This window comes from Lissotriton helveticus, chromosome 1_1 (genome assembly GCF_964261635.1).
Source record: "Lissotriton helveticus chromosome 1_1, aLisHel1.1, whole genome shotgun sequence".
NCBI lineage: Eukaryota > Metazoa > Chordata > Amphibia > Caudata > Salamandridae > Lissotriton > Lissotriton helveticus.
The window spans coordinates 338670354-338696299 of NC_136057.1; the positions used below are offsets into that span (position 1 = coordinate 338670354).

The following is a 25946-nucleotide window of genomic DNA, read 5'->3' on the forward strand; positions in this document are numbered from 1 at the left end:
ACAGTGTGGAATGAATAAGGTTTATGAGTTTGGTGTACTAGCAGATGGATTTCATGGTGTCATCTGTGTCCAGTTTCGTTATTACCATTGAGTCCCTTGATATTATTACAGTTTTGTTTTGATCAAAATAGTGATTTAGTGATGAACTGGGAGATGTGAGATAGTATTTTCAGTTGGTGTATGGAAGAGACAAATAGTCATTTGTTTTGGGGGTTTAAACCTCATTAAACTTCCAGACACCCAGAATCTAAAGCAAAGGGGGAGGGTGTTGATGTGCATTGTGTTTGTGACTAAGGTAACCTGGTGATCCATGCTAAATTGAGCGGTCTCCACAAAGCGGTGGGGCTTTTGGGGCCAGGGAAAGAGTGAAGTGCCTTTTTTATTAGCCAGGGTTTCATACTCTGGGGGATGCCACAGGTTTACTAGGCTTGGATCAAAAGTAGTGATCTATTTGCATAACAGGTAACTGTGGTCTGCATTTTGATTGGAAGGCCATGAAGTGCTGTTCTATTTATTAGTACTGTTTGGTTGATTTTGCCTGGGTGTATTGTGTATTTGCTTGAGTGACAGCTCTCATACCTTGTGTGGGCAAAGGGTGCTGTAGATGGTGTTCCATTGGAATCTGCCCTACCTGGTGCGGATACAGAGGGCCGTTGGTGGGGTCGCTGTAGTTGAAGAGAAACATGTTGATGAAATGGATGAGGATGCTTGGAGCATGCTGCGACGTGTGGACGTCAAACTGGCACCACTTGTAGATGATCATGAAGACGAGGTACCCAAAGAGACAGAGAATGAAGATCATCTCGGGAATGAACTGCAGCAGAATGTTGATGGTTCTCTTGAAGTAGCTGGAAAGACATGAATTTGGGTTACAAGTCATCATAGGTGGTGCCCCTGCTTATCTGGCTGACAAGCTCACTATCTGTTAGTTGTCATCACATCCACAGCCAGGACACCTTCAGACGGAAGAAGAAAAAATGTAAAAAAGAAAAAAATAGGTTTTCTCCATCTATGCACTTTCGAGTTGGAACAACATCCTCGCACCTCATAGCGGCTTCCATAATCCTGCTCTAATATAGGAACAAGCTGAGGTGATACTACTTTAAAGAACACTATATCATAATGCAAGAGCAGTCTAATTCTACTATTAAAGCCAGCAATCAAATACTGACAGTGCCTTTTCCTTTGACTCTGATCAGCATTTCACAGCCTCTTGGCTAGGTTTGCACTTTATAAATACCACAAACATGCAATCATGCAAAGAAAGAATGAAAGTTTAGGCTAATTCTCGAAGTAAAGAGGACAGTTGATGAAAACATAAGAAGGACTCCTTTCTGTAGGGGTAGAGCATTGCTCATCTATTATTCTACACTCACACTCACTGCACAAGTATATGTCAGAACTCTCAACCTGATGCATAGTGCTTTTGTGCACTGCACTCTGCCCCTGGGTACCTCCTCCCCCCCATAGCTCATTCTCAGGGGGGGAAATGGGTTTGGTCTGACAACCAAACAGCCTGTCTCCTCCTTTTGTGGTGCAGACACTGTCAGAGAGAGTGACATTTTATTCCTCCTTCAATCAAACTGCACTCCACAGTTAACCAAAGACATTAAGCTGCTTAGTGGCTTCCAGTCACACACCCCAGGCATCACCTCCTCAGAGAGCAACAGCCATCCAGTTCTTAAATAACAGATGCACAGACTTTGGCTTATTCCTCTCCCCAGGTGACTACCAGATTAGGGTTTATTGTGGGTTGTGGTAAAAGGCCTAATTGCAAATCTACCAAGAGATTCCTATCCCTAAAGGAAATTGACCATACCATTGCATACACATCTCTGTAAATATAATGTAATGTATATGTAAAGTTAATTTCTACAGTGCAACTGTTACTCCGACGAGTGTCCTGGTGCAATGCACAGATAGTGAAGGTACAGAGAGACGGAAAGGAACAGAATGAACTATTAGAGAAAAGCCAATCTCTACACCCCTTGTGTTGATTAATGGTACTAGGAAGGTAGGTTTTCAGTGTGGTGTGCTTGGTTCAAGCATGGGAGAACATGTGAGTGAGGAACCATAGTATGATGTCGGAGAGCAACATATACTTGGCGGGATGAGATAGCCGGTTGTACATGGATTGCAAAGTAGAGTTCTGCTATGTGTTCTTTTGTTTGCTGGAGTGAATGTATTCCTTGTGAATAGTCACAGAACAGTATATTCCAAAGATGATCCCCTCATGCCACCTCCAACATTAACCCATGGATGTCCACGGTAATGCTTAGTATGCCCACAGAGATATACCCCCAAAATACTTCGGATATCTTAGGCCACGGGCAGCATAATACACGGAAGTAACACATTATGCCAAGGAGGGTAGGTTTATGCCTGGGCCTCAGTAATGCATAGGATCCCCACAATATGCCAAAGAGAGCCACCAAATGCCATACTCTCAATTATTTCAAGGAGTACCACTTTATAATGCCACGGAAGAACACGCAAGATGTGCTAAGACCACCACCAGGCCAAAGAAGGCAACGTTATACCAGGGACTTCATTATACCTAGGACGCCATCAGTATGCCACAACTGCATCAATTTCAGCCAGGGATGACATAATGCCTAGGAAACCTACACTATGCCAATGATTGTCACTGTATAATGCCTAGGATGCGTGCAATATGCTGAGGATGTCTACCATATGCCAGGGAAGCAACCTTACTGAGAAAATGGTAGTTGGTACCCAATGCCAGAGGTAGTAGAAACCAGTTAACTTCCATCATCCACCATGCGCATGGGTGGCTATCAATCAGTCATGCACAAACATGTGCACATACACACATGCAAACACACACACACACACACAACCATCACACACCTATAAATGTATATGCCTTCACACAGAAAGACACAAAGGCACAGGCACAAACACATGCACACACAGACATTTGTGCATACATTTATACATAAACAAAGGTACACACATATGCATGCTTTCCCCCTCACTCTTACCCCTCTAGTTTGGTAACTGCCATCTTCTCCAACTCCTACACTATTGGAGCTCTGCAAGTTAGTGGGTTCACAGTAACTGCAGCACTCATTCCTCAGCAAGAGGTCCTGCATTTATATACATGCCAAAGTAAATGATAGCAGGGAGTCTGCAATACATAGCTAAACAACATAAACCTTACAATAACCCTAATGATGATTGACGTTTGGTAGCTGCTAGCCACAATGCATGTCTGTATAGGGCCAGGCCACTCTGCCAAACAGTATGATTTACTTTGAGGATCAGGAGCACAGCACTATGTTAACGTCACCCTCAGCTCTCATAGGGCCCTGGCTGCTTCTCAAAAGCATAAACCCTACATGTGTCAAGGGCCTTCCAGTTGGCATGATGAGCCGTACAATTCAATATATCATTGTAGCCCATGCACCCTCTTATCAAAGTCGATGCCATGTTGTGCCAAAGTCATTCTCCCTGGAGAAAGAATGCAGGCATTTCTTCAAGTTTCTTACACCAGTCAGTGACAGGGGTGAGGCAATTGATGATGTTCATAAAGAGAAGCAAAGGCAAGATCTACAAATACAGGGCCTATGTGATGACACATCAAATGTTATACTCAGAGTCAGTAGGAGTTGGTGGATCAATGTGTGGCCAGTTTGAGACAAGTGCACCAGTTTGTGGTATAACAGTTGCTCAGATAAGAGACCAGCTCATAGTTCAATGTTCATGCAAAAAAGAAATCCCACACTTAAAGATGCCGTTGCAATGGCAAAGATTGTGGAGGAATCGTACAGTAATAAAAAGGAGGTGAAGAAGTTGAAACCAAGGCAGGGCAGTGATGTAGCAGCAGTAGAGAAAGGAAACATTGGAGTGGAGTTTGTTGAGATGAAACCTGCAGCTAGTAGTGAAGGACCAGTGTGGGAGAAATAAATGTACATAGGGAATTATCTGGGAAGCAGGTTTCTATGTGTTGCCAAAGATGCAGCAACTTCCATGGTTTGAGTTTGAGTTGTTCTGCAACTCGAAAAAACTGCAGGAAGCGCTAGAGACTAGAATCTGTAGAGAGGGCAGTAAGAGCAAGGTTGTGTTGGTATCAGTGGAATACATTGAAAAAGGTTTTATGCATAGGGGGTTACAAATAGGCAGACTAAAGGAAAAATAGGCCAAATCCACCTTCAACATATATTGAGAAAAACATAGGCCTAATGTTTGTTCGGACTCAATCTATACTTTCATTTTTGAGAAGCTGTTTCTGACAGTGTCCCCCAATACCACCTTGGAGCCCAAAAGCATCAGCACTGAATGATCTGGTAGACATTGTAGGGTTTATGTGGGCAATCATAGGTATCAAGAAATGCGTTAGAGAAGGGAAAGTTTATGTAGGTAAAGATGGCCCATGAATTATAGAGTGGGTTCATTAATATGCCCTTCATAATAATATTAATCTGAAAGCGCCAGATCTGGAAATTGCGATTGAAGAAATTAATTCGACGAGATCTTGAGGGAAGTAAAGGATGTTTTCAAACACAGATTGGGCACCTTGCAGGGCAATGCTAGCAAAGTCCAAATGAAGGAGGGTGCTGTGCCACACAGGTTGAGAAGAAAGCCTGTGTGACACAGGTTGAGGAGAGTGCCTTTGCGGCACAGGTTGAGGAGAGTCCCTGTGCTTATAAGAGAAGTTAAGGGTATGTTGGAGGAAATGGTAGAAGAGAAGTAATCAAGGTGGTAGAACCCACAGACCGATGATCAACTCCTGATATCTACAAAAGGCAGAGGCTTCGTACTGACCCGAGCAGCTTGAATAACAACTTCTAGAGTGATAGTTCCCCCAACATTAACGGATTTGTGTTGCTGTTGATGGTTGCAAACTATTTCTCAGAACTAGGCCTCAAGAGTGCTCACCACTAGATCATGATGCATCCTTATTCTGAAGCCATAACTGACATCCTCATGTTCTTCGTGATGATGATGATTCTTCATTCTGAAGCCGTAACTGACTTCATCATGTACCTCATCCAGGGCCGGACTGGCCGTAGCGGGCACCGGGCAATCCCCCGGTGCGCTGCACGGGTGGGGGGCCGATTTGGGGCCCCTGGGGGCCGTTTTTGTTGCAGGGCCGTTTTTGCAGCATAGCCGACTCCATCATGTCCATCATGATGATGATGATTCTTTATTCTGAAGCCATAACTGACTCCATCATGTACCTCATCATGACGATGCATCCTTATTCTGAAGCCGTAACTTTCTTCCTCATGTCAATCATGAGGATGATGATTCTGAAGCAGTAACTGACTTCATCATGTCCATCATGAGGAAGTCAGTTACAGCTTCAGAATAAGGATGCATCATGATCTAGTGGTGAGCTCCATTGAGGCCTAGGTCAGAGAAATAGTTTGCAAACATCAACGGGGGTGCTTCAGTTTACCTGCATTCCACTTGGTCTCAATTCTGCGACTAGTGTTTTCCAAAGGATGATGTTCAATCATTATGATGATCTCACATCTTTCAGGGTGACATATTGATGGTCCGGGAAACAATAGAGAAACGCAATGTCGCTTTCAAACAGGTGTTAGAAAGGTTGGGAAAAGGAGGTTTGTCTTCGCACAGGGATATTGTTACGTTTCTTGAGATTGAATATTCTGGCTATACCACAGCAGCTAATGGGGTGTGGCCGAAAGCAGACCTCCTGAAAGAATTAGGCTGCCTCCATCGCCAACTAAAAAATACCAGCTCAGGTCCTTTCGGGGCTGACTGAATAATATGGAAAGTTTGTAATGGATTTTGCTGACAAGACAGAGTCTGTGAGGACTTCATTAAGTAAAGGAAAAACATTTCACTGTGAATCATTTGTTCAATAAGACTTTAAAACTATTAAGAAGGACATAGGCAATGCAGATGTTTTGAAACGTTTAAGGTTCTCACAACCTGATGCAAGAAACTGAGGCCATGTTGATGGAAAGCTCCGGCGGCGTCTCATGCGTTGGCCTGGCACCGCTCTATGCTCAATTGGGGCAGAGCAGAGGGCATGGCTCTACAGACGGAGGATTGACTGGGACTTTGCAAGTACCCTCTTGCAACAGATTGGGGGGCTCTGGTGATTTAATTGCAGAAGTCAGCTACACCCACAGCAGACACACAGGAGGAGATTGCTTCAGCACCAAGAGGGCACTCCACTCCCACTAATGCAACGCCATAATGGGGGCTGCCTCACACAATCCTCACACGCCCGTCGAAACACAGTATCTTCATGCACTCCACAAGCAGTTATTTAGCCGTTGCTACACTTCAGTGCCTTGGGTCACGGGCTCATTATGTTGTACCCTCCACCCACCGTTCAATACTACTCAACATCACGCATAGTATAGCATCACAAAATGCAGCGCTTTGGTTACACAATCGATTACACTTCCTCTCAAGTGTTCTGATGTTGTGGATAACCTTACTACACCATATCCGACAAAGTACACTCCTGCCATCGCCGTTAATACCGCGCCATATGTTTTGCTTAAGTACCCTTCCCTGGCATTTGTGGTCATTTGACTATTGTTGTGCTGTACTGTTAAAAATCTAAATGTCAATAAAAAGATTTAAACAAAAAGAGACTAAGACCATGTTCTCACAAATGTATGGTGGCGTGGAGAGGAGAGTTGCCTCTGATCGCCTGGTTGGACATCAGCAGAATGAAATCACTTGAATCGGAAAATAGGTTTTGGCAGATGCTTGGGGAGCACAACGATACCATTGAAAATGACGAGATTGTGCTGTAGACCAGCACCTATATACATATATATAGCCTTGTTAACAAGGCAACAGATTTGAAAACTATTCTCTGTTTGTGTGGAAGGCAATGGACAGTTCTCAAGGCAGATAAATGTGAGAAAATCATTCTTGTTGAGTTGGCTGGAGTCTGAAAATGACACAAACCAGTAGATCGACATATAAAACATTGCAGTAGTCAAGGCATGTCCATTAGATTGTTTGCGATCACTACTTTGCGAGAAAAAGAGAATAGGCAGAGTATTATCTTAAGCATACGAAGAAGAAAAAAGAAGGCGCTGACTAGCGCACTAATGAGGCAGGTAAGATTTAGCTCTAATAAAAGAGAGAGGGACCCCGCAACCAAAGGGATGGGGTTCCAGAGTGACTATTAAGTCAAGCAAGAAATAAAAATAAAAATAAACATATGAGGCAATACAAAGACGAAATTATGAAGAGTCCTAAACAATTTATTTATACAATGCAAAAGTAAAACATCATTGAGCACCAATTAAAATAACACCAATTAAAATAATGGGGAAGAGCATATATTAAGGAAACATTCAATTCCTATTTCATAAAAAAGGAGGTATGAACAGAAAATTAAATTCAGCGAAAACGTTCAAATAACGGGGAAGAGCATATATTAAGGAAACATTCAATTCCTATTTCATAAAAAAGGAGGTATGAACAGAAAATTAAATTCAGCGAAAACGTCAGAATTATTTTCAAAGCATTGTGATACACAATCCTCCTTCTATCATGAATGATAGAAGGAGGATTGTGTATCACAATGCTTTGAAAATAATTCATGCATGCATGATAGAAGGAGGATTGTGTATCACAATGCTTTGAAAATAATTCTGACGTTTTCGCTGAATTTAATTTTCTGTTCATAGAATTAAGGCTGCCTCCATCGCCAACTAAAAAATAGCAGCTCAGGTCCTTTCGGGGCTGACTGAATAATATGGAAAGTTTGTAATGGATTTTGCTGACAAGACAGAGTCGGTGAGGACTTCATTAAGTAAAGGAAAAACATTTCACTGTGAATCATTTGTTCAATAAGACTTTAAAACTATTAAGAAGGTGGATTGTGTATCACAATGCTTTGAAAATAATTCTGACGTTTTCGCTGAATTTAATTTTCTGTTCATACCTCCTTTTTTATGAAATAGGAATTGAATGTTTCCTTAATATATGCTCTTCCCCGTTATTTTAATTGGTGTTATTTTAATTGGTGCTCAATGATGTTTTACTTTTGCATTGTATAAATAAATTGTTTAGGACTCTTCATAATTTCGTCTTTGTATTGCCTCATATGTTTATTTTTATTTTCTTGTCAATGTTATTGGTTTTTATTATTTGTTAAACGTTGTGTCACTGCTAAAGGTGTCCCAAAGGGATTTCTTGCTTGACTTAAAAGATTTAGCAGAATCCAATTTTTCCCCTGCGTTTCTCACTTGAGAGACTAACTGTGGATAGACTTCTATCCGCGGAGAGCAAGAAAGATATGGCCAAAAAAGGAGTTTAAAAACGTGAGGCTAATATTTCCGTCTTCTCCATACTGAGCTTCAGATGATTGAGGGTCATCCAAGTTTCAAATGCAAGAAAACAAGTCGCCTGCACTGGAGTCCAGTTCACTGTATAGCTCGAGCACTATTTGACTGTCATCCTCATACAAGAAAAAAGTCTAGCTGAATGAATGGATCATCTGTGCCAGAAAAAGACATGTATTTTGAATAATAGATGGGACAAGGTGGACCCTGGTAGGTTTCCATAACTGCAAGGCTGAGCGCTGAAGGCAGAGGATGAACAAACAACTTTCTGAGTTGACGAGGTCAAGAAATTCTGAAACCAGGTTAAATTCATACACTCAACACCAAGATCATCCAGACGAGTTATCAGTATCCGTGGGTAAGACAGATATAATGACTGTGATAAAGGACGACGCCTATGCTCTTGAGGCGATCCTTGCGAGGTGCAGGCAAGAAGAATATGGACTATGGGGAGACTACAAGGGTTACACAGTGGGTTAATAATGGTGTCTGTACTTGACTCCAAAGTATTAATGTCCTATTACTTACGGTAATCTTCATTACTCCGGGTCCCGTAGTCCTCGACACCTTCCTAACTAATGAGATGATACTATCTCTGTCAGAAAAAAGAAAAGGAAGGAATGCTGGACCTACCCTCCCCCTCCCGCCGGGAGTACATAAGGGTACATGTCCCAGCATTCCCCCTGAAATACCAAGCCAAAGGATGAAGGCCGGCAAACAGGGCGGGAGGGAGGGAAGCCAGGAAGGTGTCGAGGACTACGGGACCCGGAGTAATGAAGATTACCGTAAGTAATAGGACATTACCCCCAGGTCCCTACGTCCTCGACACCTTCCTAACTAATGAGACATACCAAAGCAAAACCCGGCATTCATCCCAAAAAACACAAAAAAACAACCAGTACAGCAAAGAACCAGGCATTTAATGTGCACAGAACAGAAATCATGGGCGAACACAACCCAACACCCCCAAAGCAAAACCGCCCTCATCACCCAGCAAATTGAGAAGACGGTAATGCCTGATGAAAGTATTGGAAGAAGCCCAAGTGGCCGCCCTACAAATCTCAGAAAGAGGGACACCCCGGACCTCAGCCCAGGAGGCCGCCACCCCCCTCGTAGAACGACCCTGAACACCCACAGGAGGAGGGGCCCCAGAAAGAGAATAGGCCAAGGAAATGACCTGCTTCAGCCAGCGACCAATGGACACAGACGAAGCCTTACGCCCACGGGAAGCAGCCCCAAAGGAGACAAACAGGGAGTCAGTCAACCGAATAGCCGCCGTGCGCTCAAGATAAACACGCAAAGCCCGGCACACATCCAACAAGGACCAACAGGTACCCCCCGGGGAATCCAGAACAGAACCCAACGCAGGCAAGACCAACTCCTGGGACCGGTGAAACTGAGAAGCGACCTTAGGCACGAAGGAGGAATCAAGGCGGAGCACCACCCCGCCCTCCGAAAAGGACAGGAAAGGTTCCCGAGACATCAAGGCCCCCAACTCGCCAAGGCGCCGGGCAGACGTGATGGCCACCAAGAACACAACCTTCAAGGTCACAAACTTCAAATCCACCTCCGACAATGGCTCAAAAGGAGGAGCAACCAAGGCCCGCAGGACCAAGGGCAAATCCCACAGGGGAAAGGAAGGCCGGGAAACTGGACGAGAAAGAGAAAAACCACGGAGCAGCCTGGAGACCAAGTCCTCATCATCAGACAGATTCCCCCACGGGGAACGAAAAGCCCGGACAGCCGCCCACTGGGCACGCAAGGTGGACACAGCCCAACCCTTCTCAAAACCCTCCCACAAAAACTGAAGCACAGCCTGCAAAGAACAGTGCAAAGGGGAAAGGTCCAAGGTCGAACACCAACGACTGAAATTACCCCAGTGGCGATCATAGGACAGGAGAGTAGAAGGTCTACGGGAACCCTGAATGGCAACAGCTAAATGTTCCGGGAACCCACGCCGCCGCCACCCCTGCCTCTCAACCTCCACACCGACAGCCGCAAGCGGAGAAGAGACAGGGGATGGGAGGACCTCAAGGGAGACGGGGAAAGAGGGAGAAACCAAGGGCCCCGCACAGCCAGAAGACGAACCGTCGGAAACCAAGACCTCCGAGGCCAAAAGGGCAGAACCACAACCACCTCCCGATCCTCCAGACACAGACGGGACAGAAACCTGGGAATCAGAGCCAGAGGGGGAAAGGCATAGAGCAGGCGGGAAGGCCAGGGAACCGACAGGGCATCCACCCCCCAACAACCCTCCTGCCGAAACCTGGAGCAGAAGCGGGGAAGCTGCGCATTCAGCCGGGAGGCAAAGAGGTCCAGAAAGGGAAGCCCAAACCTCCCGCACACAAGCCGAAACGCAACCCGGGTGAGAGACAACTCCAGAGGTGCCGGAAAGCAGCGACTCAGGACATCCGCCGCACAATTGTCCACCCCCTTGATATGAATCGCAGCCAGAGACAGCAGATGACCCTCCGCCCAACAAAACAAGGGAACCACCACTGCGTTCAAGGAAGCCGAACGGGCCCCCCCCTGATGGTTGAGATAGGCCACCGACACCATATTGTCCGACCTCACCAGGACGTTCCTGCCCAGCAAACACGCCCGAAAACCCATCACGGCACGGGACACAGCCGTCAACTCCCGCCAGTTGGAAGACCTGCGACTCTCCAGTCGGGACCAACGACCCTGAAGGGACCGAGATCCCAAGGTCGCCCCCCACCCCAAAGCGCTGGCATCCGTCGTCAAGACCAGCGACGGAGCTGGCTGCAAGGGGAGCCCCTGAGACAGATGGACCGGATCCGACCACCAAAGCAGAGCAGGCAGGACCACAGGAGACACGGGCACAAGACATTCCCAATCGCGGGACAACGGATCCCAGAGAGACAGAAGGTAACTCCACAAGGGGCGGAGGTGAAAACGAGCCCAAGCCACCGTAAAGACAGTCGCTGCCATCAGACCCATAAGACGCAACCAGAGGCGCACCCGAAAGGAACCCCCCGCTCGGAACCTTCGAGCAAGGGACAACAGGGACACAACCCGAGGATCCGGCAGGAACACACGGTTGAGGTCTGTGCGAAACCGAGCCCCAATGAACACCAGATCCTGGGAAGGAGTCAGCTGGCACTTCGGCAGATTGATCAGAAAACCGTGCCGCCGTAACTCCGCGCACACCAACTCTCTCGCCTCCAACAACAGGACCCGAGAAGGAGCATGGATCAACCAATCGTCTAAATAGGGATACACCATCACCCCCCGGAGATGAAGCCAGGCAACCAAGGGGGCGACAACTTTCGTAAAGACCCTCGGGGCAGAGCGAAGGCCGAAGGGCAAAACCCTGAACTGAAAGTGGCACCCCTGAACACAAAATCTCAGGAAGCGACGGGACCTGGGATGCACCGGAACATGGTAATAGGCGTCCTGCAGATCCAGGGTACACATGAAGTGACCCGGTAGCACCAAAGGAATAATCCGCTGCAAGGTCTCCATGCGGAAGGGAATCCGCAACACCCCCTGGTTCATGACCCTCAAATCCATGACCAGGCGGAAACCCCCGGTATTCTTGGGCACCAGAAAAATCAGGGAATAGAATCCCGACCCCTCCTCCGAAGGAGGAACTGCCTGAACAGCCCCCTTCCGAAGAAGATCCTTCACCCCTTGGACTAGGTGGGCCCTCTTGGACCGGCAAGCAGGCCAGGGAGTCGGGCGGAGGCCGGAATCTGGAGGGGGAACAGAAAACTCCACCTCGTAACCCTCCCGCAGAACATCCAACACCCAAACGTCTGAACATGACTGAACCCAGGCATCCAGGAAGAAGTGCAGCCGCCCTCCTACCAACAACCCAGGAACCACAGCCAATGAGTCAGGAGCGAGGCTTCGGGGGAGGAGGAGACCTAGCCTTACGGTCCCGACCACCGCCAGAAGAAAACTTCCCTCGGCCCTTCCCAAACTTCCCACGAAAGGAAGGCCGAAAGAAAGATTTAGACTTATAGGGGGCAGAAGAAGCAGCAGCAGAAGCAGAACCCTTAAAAGAAGAGGAATGCTTCTTCTCTTTAAACAGCTTGTGCAGTTTGGACTCCAACTCCCCCCCAAACAGCATAGAACCCTGAAAGGGCAAACGCAAGGCACAAGCCTTCTGCGCAGAGTCAGTCTTCCAGTCCTTAAGAACAAGACTGCGACGAGCCGCCACACAGGCCCCACCAGAAAGAGCAGCAGCGCGCACCACATCAAAGGACACATCGGACATAAGTTCAACCTGTCGCTCAATGTGTTCAAGAAGACTCGAACAGTCCGTGGCATCGTCCATCGACTGGTAAAGAGACTTAATGTCCGCCAGCAGAGACTGCGACAAATAAGTACCATAAACCCCGGCTCTCAAGGCCAGATGAGAGCCAGAATAAACCTTCCTCAGAGCCCCGTCAGCCTTCTTATCCACAGGGTCCTTCAGCACAGCGTCCTCAGACAAGGAAGTGCGACCCACCAAACTTGCAACAAAGGAGTCAATGGGGATCGAATCAGGAAGATCCGTAGCCATATCCCGGAGGGGGTAAAGACGGGCCATAAAGCGTGGAACCAGAATGCGATCTGGATCAGCCCACTCCCTCTTCAGGACATCCTTAATAAAGGGATGAACAGGAACATCCACCGTGGCAGAACTCTGGAACTGGCGGAGCAAAGAACCGCCCGAAGTACTGGGAACAGCGTCATCAGCAAAGCCCATATTCTGCTTCACGTGCTTCAGGATACCAGGAAGAGCGTCCTTGTCTATATACTTCCCCTTCAGCATAGAGTCCCCAGTCAAAGCCGACTCGTCAGCAGAAGAAGCAGAAGAACCGGAATCCGCAGCATGAGCCTTGCGACCTGCACCACCAGAACCCATCTCTGAAAGGGTCTCCCTGATCAAGCGCTTCAAGCGCGCATCCCCACCTCTACCACGGCGTCTGGACCGGGCAGGAGAAGGAGAACGTGAGTCACTGGAAGAAGAAGAAGAAGAGGACCTCTCCCTGTGATGCCTCTTCCTCGAACTTTTCCCCATCCTGTACAGCAGAGGAACAACACAGGCTGCAGTATCAAATGCAAACAGCACAACGAAGGAAAAACCGCTACGCGGTACTCACCAGCTGCCCTCGTTTATACCAGCAGAAAAAACGACCGGACAGAAGCGCCTGACTACGTCCATACCGGAAGTCAGGCAGCGCCATGACAGGAAGGCACACCCAACCCAGCCAACCAAAGACGCGAAGGCGGCCGCGCCCCCTAACAAGCCCGGCAGGCAGGAGGGGCGGCCATCGGGCAGACGCGGGGCCCACGCGGTCCAACATCCACGCGCGGCCCAGAGGAGCGTCAGACGCAGCCCGCGCCACTCCCCCCAAGCCCAGCAGGGAGGGAGAGGACATCCAAGCCGCCGAGGACAACGAAGCCCCAGCGGAGGTAAGTTCGGCGCAGGAGCCTATCCCAAGCTCCTCGCGCCCCAGCAATCCCTGTCAGAATGACAGAAAAAAGAAACAGGGGGAATGCTGGGACATGTACCCTTATGTACTCCCGGCGGGAGGGGGAGGGTAGGTCCAGCATTCCTTCCTTTTCTTTTTTCTGACAGAGATAGTATCATCTCATTAGTTAGGAAGGTGTCGAGGACGTAGGGACCTGGGGGTAACGTACATTTACATATGCATTTCCTACTGTAAAATCAAAAGAACACCACGGTTCCTCAAGTGCCCAAACCGTGAACTACTCACTGAAAGTGGATACCTACATGTGGTTGAAAAGACTCACAGTGACCCCGAAGACCATATGCGTTATTCCCATCACCACCGACATCTTCATCTTGTAGGAGTTTAAGAATGTCAGCTTGTTTGTCGCAATGTTCCAGATCTGTGCAGAAAACGCAAAATTCAGAGAGTGAGCGGGCGGTTTGTCACCTATGTTTCTGTGCTTCAAGAATCAGTCACAGATGATTGTTCTCACGTTCAGCTGTGCTTGGAAATGTCCTCATTCAACTGAGCCATCTAACTTCATAACTGAATAACCAGAGAGCTGCTCCAGCAATTCACCAATCACATTCATCCTTTTCCTGGTCTGAGGCACTACGCGGAGGACCTGTGTCCAATCTAATCTTGCCCTTCACAATCTCCATTCATAATCCCACATAAATCCCTCCTGCAATTATGCTAATTCCATTTTGGGTGAAAATCCTAGCTTGCTGGTGAAACAGGATTCCAGGTTAGGTGGGATTTATTTAGCATGTACTAACCGCGCATGTGCTGTGTGCCCATAAACCAGTTATCTACCCGAAACTATTTGTCCACAACTTTTTGAAAGACAAAACCTGGCGAGAATCTTGTTGGTCAACACAGCAAATGTATGATTATTGCGCCTGGAATGTTAATGGGTGTTGTGATTTAAACACCCTAAAGCACCTTGTGCATTCTAGGGTGCACCGATTGAAATTTCATGCCAAGGTTTTCTTGAAGAAAACTTGTGGGTAAATAGATCAGAGTAGGCAATTTGCACATGGGCTAGGCAATGGCAATACGCACATGGGTATATACTATCAGAATTGGGCACTGGCACCTGGAATAAAATTAGCAAAAAATGTATAATCAGGGCCTCCATGCCTAAATTTCTTTCATAAGAGTCAAGGCACAAGTTGTCATAGCTATCAGTACAAATCACATATTTTCCCTGCAAAGCCAGCCCTGTGAACATTACTCGAATCTCCTTCAGACAAAAAAAAAAAGATCCTGGCTGACTGCTGAGGAATTTTGCACTTTGCTTGCCACATGGTGGCGCTGTATGATTATTTTTTTAAATGAGCACATCAACAGAATACTTTAAAATGTATTAAATTACAAAAACATGATACCAGCACTTGCAGACCATTTTACAGCTCTAAGTGACTTTGAATAGTCCAAACTGTCTCATCTGTAAAAGTGTTATGGTTAGTGGATAGCACTGGTACTAGCATTTGACAGCCCTCCAGGGGCTAGTGGGATGCAAACTGAAAAATATCTAGGGCCTTGGCACATACTTTTTTTTCTTTACAAATGTGCAGTGTTGCTGATGACAATTGTCACAGCACCTGCCCCCTCCATCTTCAACCTGGCCAATGGCCTCTGGCTACCACCCCAAGGTGCAGTTCATTGGCTCTCAGCATCCTCAATGCTCTCTCCAATAATTGATGCTTTCACTAGAGAATTATAGGCAGAAGGTATATTCTGTTACCGGATCAATTCCAAAAGGATATGGGTTTCCAGAAAAGACCCCTGGGACCGCTGGATCCAGCTGCAGTGACACACTGTTCTCCAGCAGGTGGTCACTAGAAACAAACAGCACAAGCTTATTAACAAGACACAAGCACCTTTATTTGTGTACGGATCTCTAATGCTGTGTTTATGCCTATACGTATTTACAATTAATAACCCAGGTACCATAGAGAAAACTTTCATGAATATTTACCTACCTGTGACTCATCATGTGACACAATTTGACTGTCATTATCAGCTTTGACTTTTAGAAATCAATTACAGGGAACTGCGCTGTTGAAATATGAGATATAATTACAAGCACATATTATTCCCAATTCTGACAAGCACAACCTGCAATGGGCAGGGAAAATAACAACAGGCGCTAAACCTCCACATGAAGGAACAGCTTTTCCTCGGGGAAATGTTAACAGATCCAAAAACCACAGCACTGGCATTGAGATTCTTTATCCCTTGCAGCTGGGGGAAGGTCTCAGATAAGGGAGTGGCCAATGAAGCACGCCTAGGTATCCTTTCCAAGAGGCGTGGCTTATGTTAATAAGGGGATGGGTTAAAACGTGTCAACCAGAATCCTTTGTTTCACACATTATGCCGGGTTAATCATTTTTTGTGCATCTCTGTGACTCTTCGGATGCTGCATCCAGACTTTTTTTTTTAACACTTTATTTTTCAGTTATAGAATAATGGTCACATTGCATTACAAACAGCCATCTGGCATGTCAATCAATTTGTGCCTGACAGGTACATATACAGCGATGTGCGTTAAAATACTCAATGTCATGGACCGTATCAACACTGGGGAAATCCAACCCCACCTCCCTCTCCCCACCCTATGTCTCCCGGTACAGTACAAGAAGCGTGACTAGCGGCATCTCCCACATACAGTGATGGACCACGGCGGAAGCTAACCCCTTACATGGAAACAGAAGTCATAGCACAAATAAAGGAACACATCCCCATTAGCCCACCCCCTCCAGCACCACACCAGCCTGAGCCTCCACCTGTGAGGCAGAGGCCCGCCCTGCGCTCTCAAAATAGGACCTCAGCGGCCCCCAGATGTCACGTGGACGTGACCTAGGTGGCATGAGATCAGTGTATATTTCAGTGTTGATGTTGCAGTGTACCAGGCCCCCCAGCCAATTCTGCAGCTTAGGAATAGACTTCCTGCCCCAGTGCAATGCCACCTCCCGTTTAGCCAGGAGCAGCCCCAATGATGCAAGCTTCCAGACTTTCTTGGGAATCTGTGCAGTGTACCCTAATTGGGCAATCTCGGGAATGCGGACCATCGGCAGTCCTACTATCTTCCATGGGGTCACATGCACCTCTGACCAATAGGAGTGTAAGCGGGGACATGACCATGCTAAATGTATGAAGTCAGCATGTGGTGCATTACATTTCATGCAGGTGTGTGGTCGACCAGCGTCAATCCTGTGTGCCAAAGCTGGGGTAAAATAAGCGCGGCAGAGAAATTTAAAATGTAACAGCTTATGGCGACTATTAAGTGAGATGTCTTTGGCACTTGGCCCACTGCTCGTCTGTGATGGTGCATCCCGTGTCTGCCTCCCAAGCCCGTCTGAGGCCACAGTCGTCTGATGGCAGCATTTCAATGCAAGCCTTGTACATTTTAGAGATAAGGTGCGCACCGCCGGGGGACTCCAACACCAGTGTAAGTGGAGGAAAAGAGTCGGGCTCAGTCGGGTATGTGGGGAAGGCAGCGCGCAGCGAAGATTTAATGCGGCACAACAGGAATTTCGTGATGAAGTCTCAGTCAGTGAACCGGGCATCGTCGTCTAGTGAGAACACATGGCCCCCCGGGAACAGATCTCCCACCTTTGTACCATCCAGCGTGGACAATGTGTTCTGCACCAGTCTCTCCCCAGTAATGGGGAACCATCAAGCGTTGGGTAAGGGCAGGGCAGAGGAGTATAAGTGTGGGGCGCCAGTACGCTTTTTAAGCCCACTCCACGCCCAGGCATTTGTAGACACCGTCTGTATGTCGTGCTTGTCGCGCGGAAAGCCGGTAGGCAGTACCTCGCATAATCTGTCAGGGAGTACAAGGTCAACCTCTAGCCTCAGGAAGGGTATGCGTGCAACCAAGCAAACGCATATTGGCACTGTGCTACTAGGTAATAAAGATGGAAGTCCAGCACATTGAACCTGCCCCTTGCGTACGGCAGCGTCATCGTAGTCCAGCGAACTCGCAGTCTTCTCCCGCCCCATACCAGCCTGGTCATGAAAGTCTGCAAAGTACGGAAGAAACCTTCAGATAGAGGGATCAGGATGTTATTAAAAAGGTATAAAAATTTAGGAAGAGCTACCATCTTCAGAATGGAGACCAGACCAGCCGGCGACAGGGGCAACCGCAGCCAGCACTCGACCTGGTCCTCCAGCTTTTGGAAAGTCTGTCCGTAATTCAAGCGAATGATTTGAGTGGTGTCTAAGTGGATATGTATACCAAGATACTTTACCGAATCTTGGTACCATTCCAGAGGAAATTTGCATTCCCATGGGGTAGTGCTAGCTGTGAGTGGGAATATGATGGATTTGTGCCAATTGATACCGAGTCCCGAGAAACATCCAATGCGAATGATCTCCCGGATAAGAGGGGACAGGTTGATACTTGGCTCACAGACGTAAAGGATAGTATCATCAGTGTATAGAGAGACGAGTAGGGGTCCAGTATTAAACTGTAGTCCCCTATGGAGATGACGTTCCTGGAGATGCCTGACCAGGGGGTCCATGGCTAGGATGAACAAAAGGGGGCAGCCCTGCCTAGTCCTGCGGTACAGCCGAAATGGACGGAAAAGGGTGCCGTTTAGCCGAAGACGTGCCGAAGGCTGATTATATAACAAGGAAACCGTGGAGATGAAGCCATAAGGTAGACCCATGCGCTGCATCATCTCCGCCAGGAAAGGCCACTCCAAAGAATCAAATGCCTTTTCGGCATCTAATAACACCGCAGCCGCAGGGACCTCAGGTTGTATTCTGTGCTGAACGGCAAACAACGTGCGAAAGTTCACGGATGTGGATCGCCAGGGAACGAAACCAGACCGCATCGGAGAAATAATGTATTCCATGAGTTGTGAGAGTTTATTAGCTAGCACTTTGGCTAGTATTTTGTAGTCCAGATTTAGGAGGGACAGCGGTCGATAGGAGCCGCATTGTTTGTGGTCTTTGGCGGGTTTTGGAAGAAGTATGATTACGGCTTCTCGCAATGTGGGAGGGAGAATTTGCTTCTCAAGGGCCTCCGCATAGACCTCGATTAACTGAGGGGCTAATATGTCTTTAAATTCTTTATAGAAATCCCCAGTGAAGCTGTCAAGCCCTAGGGGGAGGAGCTTCGCAGGGCATCTATGGCCATTTCTACATCTGTGACTGATATGGACTAAGCCATAAAGTCGAGCATGTACTTTTCAAGCAACACCAGCACAATCTCGTCTAAATAGGCAGTCTTGGTGTTGCCGTCGGAGTCAGCGCGTGAAGTGTATAATATGGTGTAATAGTCCAGGAACTCCTCCCTGATGGCCGATGTGGTGGACAGCGTGGCCCCGGAAGCAGAGTGTAGCTCAGAAATGTCGGAAAGGCTGTAGGGAGGTTTCAGCATTTGTGCAAGTACTCTGCCAGGACGTTCACCCTCGCCATACCTACGCTCTGCCTGATATTCCCCCATATACAGTATCTCCTTTTCCGCCGTGTCCCTGTACTACATCAGTAGGGCAAGCCGTTCCTCCTGGTCTTGTGGACTATGAAGGGAGGCGAGTTGTGCGTCCGGCCTAGAAATATCTTGCTCAATGCGGGTCAATGCGTTACGGAGATGCATACTGCCTTGAAACCCTCCCAAAGTACGGCAGCTGTGTCCACCGAGCCAGTATTGATTTCGAAATAGTCCTCGATCGCCTCGCGCACCTCTGCCTTAAACACTTCATCTAGGAGGGCCCAGCTGGGGAACCGCCACTGTCTTTGGTACCCCTCTGGACGCGGGAACAGTAAGTGCAGGGTCACTGGGGAGTGGTCCGAGTACGTGCTGGGGAGTGTGTGGAGGGACTGTACCAACCCATGACGTGCGGAGAGAGGAGCCAGTAATCTATCCTGGTTCAGGTGCTGTGTGGGCCAGAGAAATGGGTGTAGTTGGTGAGAGTGGGATTGCGCTGTCGCCAAATGTCGACCAGTGAGTAATGTGTGCCGATGGTCGTGAGGGCACGCCTCGCCCGTGGTTTAGTGTCTGTCACGTTGAATGAGCTATCTAGAGCTGGGTCCATCAATACATTTAGGTCCCCCCCAAGAAGTAACGCCTGAGGATCATGTTTTGTAATCCGGGCATCCAGGTTGTGAAAGAAATCTGGGTCGTCGATATTAGGAGTATAGATATTAACCAGGGTCACCTTAAGGCCGTACAGAGTTTCCGGGATAATTACAAATCTATCACCCGCGTCAAGGGTCGCGGCAAGAAGAGTGAAGGGAATCTTCTTGTGTTTTACTTTACCAGTGCCTCTAGCATAATTCCTATAATTGGCAAAATATCTGTGTGCACCCCAGCGGGCTCCAAATTGAGCCGAATCTGTGGGGGGAGGTGACTCTCCTGCAAGAACACAATGTCAACCTTGTAGTTGGAGTAAGTGGATCACCTGACGTCGTTTACGGGTATTATTAAGGCCCCGGACATTCCAGGTCATATGGGTAAGGGCAGAAGGTCCCTGTACATTACATAATCAAGACATTGAGATCTCGTGAGAACACAGTCCTGTCATGGCTGCAATGCGGCATTAACGCAGTAATCAATGTGCAAACTAAGTGTAAATTAGAACATTTGTGGTGTGCAATCTTCCCTAAAACCCCCCATCCCCCACTCAGCCACCTATTAGCCCCAAGGTAGCCCACCCCTGACAACATAATGTACTCGGGAATCATAACGATCACTGGGCAACTAGTTGAGGACCAATAAGTGGGCCTCAAGAGATAAGAACCAATTGTACGGATACACCAGAGGGGGTGGCAGCCCAGGATCCAGCCGGCCTAATGCCGCAACAATGAAAAATAACAAATCGAACAACAAATTTCCCAATTAAACAATGCAAACCACATATGGTGACGTGTAGTGCTCTCATTCAGCGCCAGTGTTTGAAAATAGTTCTGCACTGGCGTCCGATCCACTGTGAAGTGGGGAAGCAAGCGCACCTCCCGCCGTGTTCTGCGAGGCTCGTGTCTTGTGCGTGCAGCAAAATTCCTAGGCCTCTGCAGGGGAATCAAATAGTCTCGATCTGCCTCCCACATCCACCTTCAGTCTCGCGGGGTATAGCATGCCGTATTTGAGTCCAAGATTCCGCAACGTATTTATTTATTTATTTATTTGCGGTATTTATAGAGCGCTACACTCATCCCATGGGATATCACGGCGCTATATACCAGAAAGGACTGCTGATGACATATGCTGAGAGGTTACGGTTTGGGGAAGAGGTGTGTTTTCAGCTTTTTTCGAAACTGAAGGTAGTTAGTAGTGTGTCTCAAGTCAGTGGGGAGCTCATTCCACCTCTTTGCTGCAAGGTAAGAAAAGGAGCGACCACCTGTTCTGACTTTGTAGATGCGTTTGATTTTAGCCAGAGCTGATTGACATGAGCGTAAGTTCCTATTGGGTACATAGAATTCGATCATACCTTGGAGAATTGTGGGGCCAGTTTTATGTAAAGCCCTGTGGGCATGGCCGAGCAGTTTGAAGGCAGCCCTTTGGCGCATTGGGAGCCAGTGAAGTTTCTTTAAGCACTCCGATGCCGAGTCTCGTTTGCCTTTGTTGCAGATGAGTTTGGCCGCCAGGTTTTGCAAAACCTGAAGGCGGGAGAATAACTGTTCGTTCATCCCATCAAATAATGCGTTGCCATAGTCCAGGCGACTGACCAGTAAGGCTTGTGTGACTGAACGTCTGCAGTCCAGGGGTATCCAGGGGAATATCCTGTTGAGAAGTTTTAGTATGGCGAAGCCCTTACCGCAAAGGGATCGGACGTGATCCTTCATGGACAAGGTGTCATCCATGATGATTCCCAAGTTCCTGGCATGTTGTTTAGGAGTGGGGGCTAGTCCCAGTGAAGGTGGCCACCATGTGGCGTCCCACACGCGTTTGGCTCCACCAAACAGAAGAATCTCCGATTTACCTGCGTTAAATTTTAGGCAGTGATTATGCATCCATTGGGCCATTTCGGAAAGGCAGTCATGTAGCTTAGTTTTAGTTACCTCAGGCCCTTCGTCCATGGCCACCATCAGCTGCGTATCATCCGCATAGGAGCAGATGCCGATGCCCCACTTCCTTCCAATGTCAGCAAGAGATGAAATATAGACATTGAAGAGAGTGGGGCTCAGTGAGGCGCCCTGAGGGACCCCGCAGCCGATGGGGTTGGGCCTTGAGTGGAACTGACCCATATGTACTGCCTGGGTGCGATTACTCAGGAAAGAGCATAGCCAGTTTAATGCTGTAGATTGAACTCCCTTGCTCCGGAGTGTGTTCAGCAGACAGTCGTGGGATACCGTGTCAAACGCCGCTGACAGGTCCAGCAGTATCAGCGCCACCGCTCCACCTTGATCGGTGGAGGATCTGATACCTTCCGACACTGCCAGCAACGTTGCCTCGGTGCTGTTGTTGGCTCTAAAACCAGCCTGGGAGGGATCGAGAAGGGAATTGCTTTCTAGGTACCTAGTCAGCTGTGCATTGACCACTTTCTCCAGGGTTTTAGAGAGATAAGGGAGCTGGGAGATGGGTCTGTAGTTCTCTGGGTTGAGAATGTCAGATCCCGCTTTCTTCAGAAGGGGGGTCACAGAAGCGTGCTTCCAAGCATCAGGGAAGGTGGCAGTGGCTAGCGATTTGTTAAAAAGTTGAGTGATCAGGGGACAGAGTGTGGGTGCAATTTTTGAGAACACGAAATGGGGACAGGGGTCCGAGGGGGATCCAGATTTAACTGTGTTCAGAACTGCTAGGACCTCATCTGCAGAAAATGGTTCGAAACTGGTTAGGCAGGGTGCGTTACCTGAGTCTAATAGGTCTGTGGGTACTTCTGGTGACATAGCAGCTTTAGATGGATTGTCTGAGTTGCTATGGGTGTTTTGGGGGGTGAAGGTAGAGTATATTTTCTTGATCTTTTCGGAGAAGAAAGTGCTGATGCGCTCACAAGCCTCAGTCGACGGAGTGAGAGTTTGTGAAGTGCTGGATGGTTTGCTAAGATCCTTCACTATTCTGAACAATTCTTTCGCTGAGTTGCTGTTTTCTTGAATGCGCTGGGTAAAATAATCCTTCTTTGCATTTTTGATGGCGAGAATATACTGCTGCCGTTTATGGACAGAGGGCCCGATTCACAGAATGAACTTAAGACTCAATCCTAAACTTACTACTATTTTGGTATTCACAGAATGCACTTACTACTTTTGGCATTCACAGAATGAACTTACTACTTTTGGTATTCACAGAAGTTAGGATTTTGTCTTAAGTTTGTCTTAAGTTTGTCTTAAGACAGACTTAAGACAGACTTAAGACAGACTTAAGACAAAATCCTAACTTCTGTGAATACCAAAAGTAGTAAGTTCATTCTGTGAATGCCAAAAGTAGTAAGTGCATTCTGTGAACACCAAAATAGTAGTAAGTTTAGGATTGAGTCTTAAATTCATTCTGTGAATCGGGCCCATAGTTTCGTCTCGCTTCACTGTCTTTGGACTGTCTCCATAGGTGTTCATTTTTTTGACATTCCTTTTTAAAAATTTTTAGGTGGGGGGTATACCATTTCTATGTTTTAGTTTTTTTTCTGGTTTCCCGCAAAGGGGCTAGTTTGTTTAATGTTTGCAGTATTCCAGCATCTAGTGTGGCGACGTCATTGCACCCCCAAGCGCCCCCCACGTAGCCTTTACCCCCAAGAATTTGCATCAGGCCTCTTGAACCATTGGAGTGAAGTCTGGGTAGAATGACAGTTTGGATCCCTGCCATTCAATCGTGCCACATTCTCGTGTCAGGCGGAGCACTGTGTCCCGGTCTCTAAAATTCAGCAGCATGCTATGATGGGTCTAGAGGGGAAGCCAGGATTTGGCCTGGGACCTAAAGACCCGTGGGCCCGCTCAACAACAAAGCCAGGTGTAAATGCCTCACTCCCAAACAAATCTGTAAGTGGTTTCTCTACAAAAAGGTCCATTCTGCCAGTTGACGTCGTCTCCGGAACCACAATAATGCAGACGTTGTTGCGACGTCCGCACACCTTCAAATCCTCATTTTTTATAGCCACTTCCTTGAGTAAACGTTCTGCCCTTTCCAAGCGCTTCAGTGACTGTGCTGTCCCATCCTCCAGGTTGGAGACGCGAGCCTCTGCGGCGTCTAGGCGTCTGTCGTGACCTTGCACTTGGGGCCCAAGGATGCGATCGTTTGATCTAGGGAATCGAAACTGGAATCAAGTGCCTTAAATCCCGCCTTCATTTCATGCAGCAATGCAGCAACGGAGGCCTCCGGGGCCTCAGGAGGCACAGTGGCAGGATCCCTCTCAGCCATGCCTGCACTGCGTGACGCCATGTTGTCGCTCACTGGCACAAGGGGCAGGGTTCGCTGTTTGGGGTCCTTGAGCCCCATGCCCCGAACAGGAAGCAGAGGAACAAAAAAGGGGAGTGGATCCAGGCAGTGCTAAAAAGCCCAAAGTCAGTGGTGAGAACGCCAGGCCAGCGTCCAACCCTCCTCGGCCGAGACCGAAGGGCCCTGTCCCCTCACGGGCTCACAGCAGCAGAGCAGCAGGGCCGAAACGGCAAGTCCCGCCGCCGCAGCAGTCCGGGATAGCAGGGGAGGCGGAGCAATGCAGAAATCGCAGGTCCAACTAACCAGACCCGCCGAGTTGCGGCCTTATGGAGCTCTCCAGCGGCAGTGGGAGGGAGCCGCATACCGCACCCAGGAACGTCCGTCACGGCAGATCTGGCCCAACCCACACTGCATTGGGCTCGATGATTCTCTGCATCAGTTGGGCGCAGGAACCCAGCACCCGGCTCGTCGCATTTCATTCCGCTTCAGGCACATAGTCCCAGGAATTTTAGTGCTGAATAAGAGCGCATTGCAGGGGAAATTGTTCTTACGGCCGGCTGTGCACCGGAGCTTCACTCGCGAGCGGCCATCTTTGCTGCCTGCTCGGCCACGCACCCTGCTGGATCCAGACTTAACACACAATGATGAATATATGCCTAAAACAACACCGACCTATTGGTATGGTCAGTGTTTGGCAGTTGTATCAGATAAATAAGTATGTAGAAACTATGATAATGTTGTTAATACAAATACATCATCTCCCTCTACACCATACAGCTATGTATATGTCTTAGTTGTGCATAATTTTATCCGCCTATGTACAAGTTCACATGAGGGGAGTCTGCCTAACATTGTGATAAGCTATTGGTTTATGTGTGCTCCCTTCTGTGCTTTTCCTGAATGTGCCTGAGTGGACAGGTGTGGAATTGCATGTGAATGTTCTGCATCTTCACATCCTTCTTTCTTTGCTGTGTATGGGTGTATGAGCATAAGGCCTATCAGCCTTAGGGTGGTCTTCCCCCAAACCTTTAGCCTTCACCCCTCCAATTATTGCTGATCTCGTTTTTGTTTTCCTTAGTACTCTGTGTACTTTACCAGTGCTGAAGTACTCGTGCTCTCTCCTCTACACATAGTAGAGTTGGCTTATACCCAATTGGTGCTTTTAATTTACTTGTAAGTGCCTGGTAAAATATTACCCCATGTATACAGTATCTGCAAATTAAATGCTACTAGGGGGCCTGCAGAACTGATTCTGCCACCCACCTAAGTAGCCCTGTAAACCTTGTTGCAGGCCTGTCATTGCAGCCTGTGTGTGCCGTTTTAACCTGCCCTTTCTACCTTGTAAGATAAACCTTTGCCAGGCACAATGCTTTCTTTTTAATACATATAAATCACCCCTAGGCTAGGCCCTGAAAATATCAGAGCGCATGGTGCAGTGTATTTAAAATGTTGGACATATACTTTTAAGTTTTGCATGTCCTGGTAGTGAAAAACTCTTACATTCATTTTTCACTACTGCAAGGCCTACCACTGACATAGGATAACATTGGGATTACCTAATTACATTTATTCAATGATAACTTTCAACTGGGAGCAGGTGCACAGGTCAAGTTTTTTGTCTAACGATTGTAGTTAAAAGGCCTCATTAATGGCAAAGTCGTAATTTATAGTCACAATTCTGAAAATGCTACTTTTAGAAAGTTGCCTTTTTCTTGTCCCAACCATTTGGTGCCAGCCGCCTGAGCCTGAGCCTGGGTCACATGACTAGGCATAGCTTTCAGTTGGCCTTTGTGGATTGCTCCCAGACAGGTACCTGACACCTCAAGAGGTGTGGAAACCTCCAGAACC

General features: G+C 47.7%; 1 protein-coding gene across 1 annotated transcript in view; it reads right to left on the reverse strand.

Annotated features, from left to right (window-relative positions):
- The window catches only part of LOC144806652 (V-type proton ATPase 116 kDa subunit a 4-like), a 247625-nt gene that overhangs the window by 83495 nt on the left and 138184 nt on the right, over positions 1 to 25946 (reverse strand). Inside the window, exons 14-16 of the mRNA XM_078672994.1 lie at positions 15531 to 15624; positions 14062 to 14180; positions 632 to 848 (exon numbers count right to left, since the gene is read on the reverse strand). Coding sequence (XP_078529120.1) covers positions 632 to 848; positions 14062 to 14180; positions 15531 to 15624 — 430 coding nt within the window. The remainder of the gene's footprint in view (positions 1 to 631; positions 849 to 14061; positions 14181 to 15530; positions 15625 to 25946) is intronic.